The sequence below is a fragment of the Moschus berezovskii genome, chromosome 10 (assembly GCF_049115385.1).
Source record: "Moschus berezovskii isolate FMDL1 chromosome 10, NW_MosBer_1.0, whole genome shotgun sequence".
NCBI lineage: Eukaryota > Metazoa > Chordata > Mammalia > Artiodactyla > Moschidae > Moschus > Moschus berezovskii.
In genome coordinates, this window is record NC_142469.1 from 55,309,582 (window position 1) to 55,315,849 (window position 6,268).

General features: G+C 39.3%; 1 protein-coding gene across 2 annotated transcripts in view; it reads left to right on the forward strand.

Moving 5' to 3' along the window:
* Positions 1-5,812, forward strand: part of ASCC3 (activating signal cointegrator 1 complex subunit 3) — a 352,215-nt gene extending 346,403 nt beyond the window's left edge. The window contains exon 42 of one of the 2 annotated variants that reach the window (XM_088840691.1): positions 37-5,811. In XM_088840691.1, coding sequence (XP_088696817.1) covers positions 37-181 — 145 coding nt within the window. In that variant the 3' untranslated portion in view covers positions 182-5,811. Of the gene's footprint in view, positions 1-36 lie in introns of both variants that reach the window. The other variant, XM_088840692.1, reaches the window with a different exon arrangement.
* The last annotated feature ends 456 nt before the right edge of the window (positions 5,813-6,268 follow it).

The window sequence follows — 6,268 nt, forward strand, 5'->3', positions numbered from 1 at the left end:
GTGGTTTCACCATTTTGTTCCTCTTTTGTATGTTAGGTATATCTACACACTGTATTTCATGAGCGACTGCTACCTGGGCCTGGACCAGCAGTACGATATCCACCTCCACGTCACACCAGCCAGCATCTCTGCACAGGCCGATGAGATCTCCGATGCCCTGACTGACCTCAAAGTGAAGTAACCCAACCTAGACAATCCGTTTGAAAGAAGTGGGTGAAGCCTGGCTGTTCGGTCATCTGGACAAAGTCGAATTACTTGACGTTTGCCTTGGAGGAACCAACTTTCAACCTCAAGATGCAGCAGAAATTGGCAGTGGCTGCAGCTCTAACTCTAGCAACACCACGTCTGCTGCAGTGGGGGGGTGGGGGGGGGTGCCTTTTCACAATGTTGCCTTTTATAAGTGTTGTCTTCATGGATCGTTAGATATGTAAAGTGACTACACCCATAGGAGAATCTTTCAATTTGTGTATATTGAGATGCTATTTAGGAATTACCAGATTTTACATTTCACAGAGTACTGTTTACAAGAACATCAGCTCCTCCTTTTTTAAGGAAAACTGCACAGGGGAGTGACAGTGTTCAGATTTGTTAGAACAGATTTCTAACCAGATTTCTGTACAGTGACACACAGTGCATGTTGTGTTGCAAAATTTATACTTTGATCACATATAGAAGTAATTTCAAGAATTTCATATAAATGTTAATAATATATGATGTAAAATTACATTATAGAGCCCAATGATGATTTAAAAGAAAGCAGAATATACTGGTCTTAAAAATGTAGATACTGTAACTGGTGGAAATAAAATATTTAGAGTGCCACTTCAAGACAGCCTGACCCACTGACTCCCTCTGCCTCCTTTCCATCATAGCCCCTCTTGACTCTTCAATTCCTTCTCTGTCAAGATGTCACTTCCATTCTCTTTCTGATAGTTTATTTATACAAGGAGAGATATACAGTCTGATTCACACAGATCTCATAGTCTCTATACCCAAACAGTTTCCATCTTGAAAGGTACTTTTTTCCAACTAAAAAGTTGTTGGATTAAAATGTCCATGTAACATACATTTTCTAGTGAAATGATATTCTACCTTTGCAAAATCATTTCAGTTATTCCTGGTCCTGCAGTGATTTGGGGGTTGGGGGGGACAACACTGTGTCACATGTGGGATCTTAGTTCCCTGGCCAGGGACTGAACCCACATCCCCTGCATTGGAAGCACAGAGTCTTAACCAGCGGACCACCAGGGAAGTCCCTGTGATGAATTATTTTAAAATATTTTCAATGTAACCACCACAAGTACTGGAATTTAAAGCTTTTTCTGAAACTGAAACATAGTGCTTATGTGTACCTCCTTTTCCATACCAAAAAAATAAAATAGAAAAAAAAAGGGGGGAGGTGAAGAAGAAGGAATAAAAGTAGGATGGGGAGAACCAGGCATTCACTTCCCTACATTAAATCTAAGCAACTAATATGAACATACTGAGTGCTATGGGTGTGAGGTGTCCAAAGGGCTCTAGTCTCAGGAGTTTACTTCATATAAAGAGATCTTTCTGCCTTTCATTTGGCAGTTTATTTCTACTTGCAATTTATACCTAAGCACTGTTTGAGTGAAATTAAAAGAAAGTGAACATTATATAGAGACAGAGGATTACCAGTTCATACAAGAACCTGAAAAGAACTCATTGTCTTCCTGTTTATCAGCATTATTATTATTTTTTTTAACAAGAGCTGGCTACTTTGGGGAAGTAGGAAGTCCACTGGACGTGTGACAAAGAACATAGGAACAATAGGAAGGAATGTCATGTCCATTAAGAGAAAACACATGACTAATTAATTTTAACATTGAAAGTGATGAGTTGACAATAAGCTAAGAAGACACTAGGAAGACAAAGTGTGCTTAGATGGAAAAGTTCATCTTATTCCAGTGAGTGACCAATGCTATTTGTCTATGGCTTTATCCTCACTCATTACTCAACCAAAATTTTAGAGTTAAGTGTGCACTGTAATATAGGGCATGTGCTAACCATTAGATTAATTCCATATTTCATTTTTTATTCTATATTTTATCTTATATTCTCTTGGATTTTATTGACTCCAAATAGTAATGGAAGTGCAAGTCAATTATTCAGTCTAGGCATGACGCTGAGTACTCTGAAATCTACATGAGTCAGAAACATGTCCTCTTAGACAGGTGGCCTGGCGATGAAAAGATAGGTATTATAGGTGACTATAATAAAAGGAAGTCACTGCAGTGGTGAAATATTTGGAAAAACCTTGAAGGGCTATTGAGGCTGAGTTTTGAAGGTGATTATGAAGATGGTCAGAGATGACAGAGAAGAGCCCTCCAGGAAGAACAGCATTAACAAAGCCTCTGAGATAGCCTGGGGTGTCCAGTTGATCTGCACTTTCAGAAAGCAGAAAGGGACTGAGCCGACAAAAAAAGACTAAAGGTTGTGAATACTTACCTTGAATTACAGGGTAAGAGTTGTGAAGCTTATATAAGCGAGTGTAATGGAATTCCTTGAGAAGGCACCAGAGAAGATGAGAAGGAATTCTGAGACTAGGACAGAAAACCAGTGGAGTTGGAGGGTGTGCCCCCATGCCTGTGAATGGATACCAACAAAATTGAGACTTGCCTCAGATTCTGACGTGGCTAGTAGCTTATAAAACTACTAATTCAGTAGCCTTGGAAGGCTACACATTACTTCCCAAGCACACTTTTCACAACCTCCTCCAGTTGCTTACACCAATACCTTGGGGGTCAGTCCTTGACTCCCCATCTTGCTCACTCCCTGCTGGCCACAGTGGTCACCGTGCAACTCCATGAATGTCCTGTGGACCGTGGCTTGTGCTGCTTCCTCAACCTGGCTCTCTCCCCAGACACCCACAGGCCTAACCATCTTACTCTAAACGTCAACCCACCCAAGCTCACCTATCCCATCACCCTTTCCTGTTTTTCTTATCACCACTAATAAAAATTATTTATTAGTCTCTCCAACTATATTTCCTGATTAAGCTTCAGGAAGAGTTTTTTATCACATTCATTCAGGGCACATTACCAGGACCTACAACATCACCTGGTACATGATCACTGCTTGATAAATCCTTGCTGAGAGACTTCCTTGGCGGTGTAGTGGCTAAGACTCTGGGCTCCCAATGCAGGGCACCGGGGTTCAATCCCTGATCAGGGAACTAGAGCCCATGAGCCACAATTAAGACCCAATGCAGTCAAAAAATAAGATTAAAAAAATTTATTCTTGCTGAATGTCTCAATGAATAGAGACAACCATGGATTTTAAAATAGCATGCACCTAGTTCACTTGACACCTCCTCTTCTAGAGATGGCGAATACTCTCAGGCTTAACCAAGAACATGGACTTGCCTGATCATCCTATCACCTGTCAACAAATGAGAAGCATACTGAAAACTGATTGGTAGCTTTATTATGATGTAGACTATGGAATATTTTTATATAGCAGTGGATCTTGGGTATTACAAGTATGTTAAAACTTCAAATCATCGTAAAACCTTTTTAGCCTGAAGTTTCTCTTTTTTTAAAATAGGATAATTGCTTTACAATCTTGTGTTGGTTTCTGCCATACCACAACTTGAATCAGGTATATGTACATGAGCCTCCCTCCCTCCTGCCCCTACCTACCCATCTCACGCCTCTGGTATCACAGAGCGCCAGGCTGGGCTCCCTGTGTTGCACAGCAGCTTCCCACATCTGTTTCACACATGGCAGTGGATATATGCCAGTGCTACCCTCAATTCCTCTCACTCTCCTTTCCCACCGTGTCCACAAGTCTGTCCTTGCCATCTGCTTCTCTGTTCCTTCCCCACAAATAGGTTCATCGGTTGTTGTTATTTCGTTGCTAAGTTGTGCCCAACTCTTTTCAACCCCATGGACTGTAGCCCACCAGGCTCCTCTGCCCATGGAGTTTCGCAGGCAAGAACCCTGGAGTGGGTTGCCATTTCCTTCTCCAGGGGATCTTCCTGACCCAGGGATCAAACCCACGTCTCCTGCATTGTCAGGTGGATTCTTTACCACTAAGCCACTAGGGAAGCCCTAGGCTCATCAGTACCATTTTTCTAGATTCCATACATACATGTGAATATTAGATATTTGTATTTTCTCTTTTTGGCGTAATTCACTCTGTATAACTAGCCTGAAGTTTTTCTCCTCTCACCAGACTCCTTTCTTTCCTCCATCACTGCTTGTAACTATTCACAGTGAAAAGGCTCCCCAAATAGGAACTCCATACATTTGAAAAATATGAATTGAGAATAACCTCTTTTTCAGAAATAATTCCAAATGAATAGACAAGCATTATTTAATGAACTAGCTTATTATAAAGAAAAACATGATTTAAGTTTTAAATCTTTTGACTATTACCAAAATAGAACTTAGCTTCAAAGATATACATTGAGTCCATAGATTAGCACTCATTTTCTGCTTTCAGAAATCTAAGCTCTAAATCTGAGAGAGACAAGGAGATAAATTTTTTTAATTTTAAGATCCCCCAAAATGCTCAGAATGATAGTTGATTCCAGGTTATTCTGAAAGCCTGTTTTAGTAATGGAGGATAGCTACAGAGACCTCTGGAAAGTTATTCCCACAGTTTGAAGCTCAGTTCACTTTTTTCATTATAGAGAGTTCTGTCCTATTTCAGAAAAATTAAGTGCTTCAAATTTGAGGACTTTAAATGAGATTTCAAAGATTCTTCTTTGTTTGCAACTTCTGCCCCAAGTCTTTTACATGTCAATTTGAGAAAGACCTTGGGGTACTATTCAGATCTTGGGTCCAGTCCTACCCAAGGTCAAGCTTGGCTGTCAAGCAACAGCCACATCTGAATAGATGCTTAAAATTTTGCTGTTACTCTTAACTGGCCTGTGATTCAGAAAATATTTCTTAAAAACACTCGAGTGAATTTTCACAAGTACTGTGTCTCTTTATGGAGACTTCCTGGAGAACATAATGGATTATAAATCAGTCCAAGTTTGGCTAAGCAGAATTACAGTGCCTCCTCCTAATTAAAAGTTCTTTCAATCATGAAATCTGTGTTTCTTTACTTAATTTTATTATTTGTCTGTTCTTGGTTTTATTTGGACTCGTTAAATCCCACAGATGCCATGCCTGTCCATAAAAAACAAGTGAATGATTGTACCCTTGATTCCAATTATACTGGAAGCAGTTTTTAATGATTCAAGGATCGCAAGGCTGATCTAAGATGAATTTTATTTCTGAACTTTCATCCAAGTACAACTGGCTCTTGGCATCAAAACACTGCACCTTGCAGGATGTGGACTGCTCTCGCCAGTTGTGGAACTCCCTCCAGCCAGTGGCCCATTCTTCCGAACAGCCTTGAAGGTACCAACTTTTCAGAGGGGAATAGAGCTTCTGAAATAACCAAATAATTCCTGCAAGTGAAATGGCTAGTAACATTGAGTAATGTTGACTGCCATAAAAGAAAAACACCAAAGGCCGTCAGAAAAAGGAGATTCTTCCGAAGTTTCTCATGGCAATACATCAGAATTGGTGCATGTTCCACTAACCACATCACTCTACATAACCCCCCAAATTGTATGTAATTATTTTATTTATTGTTAAGTTTCATGTTTCATATCATGTTTCCATTGTGGCTTGCAATTGTAAAGGGAAATTTATTTGGATGTGTAAGTTCTAACCAAAGTGGACCAGCAACACATAAAATGAGTTTAAATTACAGAAGAGAAAGTTTGAATTGGAACAACAAAACTTCCCAGCAAAACCTTCATTTAAATCATAGGCAGTATTTGTAAACAATTTTTATGTAGTTAATATATTCAGCATATTCAGTTGATCTCTTATTCTGCCTTGCAATTTTTAAATCATTTTTCAGTCATTAGTAATTTCCTTGCCATCTAAAAGCAACAGTTAGCACTCAGTAATAAGCTCTGCTCTGATAGCCATCTGGGTCTCATATTGCTGGCTATTTCACTGCAGTGATGATGGGTGCATTGCGCCAATAATAAAGATAAATAGGAGATTGATTGATAGATGATAGATAAAGACAGACAGATAAATATGGGTATTTTGAAGACTATTTTAACTTTTAAAATCTAAAATTTCCCCTTCCCTTGAATGTGTACAGAACATAGTAACTCATTCTCAAAGAATAGAGAGGGTAAATAGTAACTGAACAGTGGAGAAATCTTGTTAATCTTGATAACCTTAACCACTTATCAAGTTAACATCACCAGTGACAAGGCTTGTTGACAGCA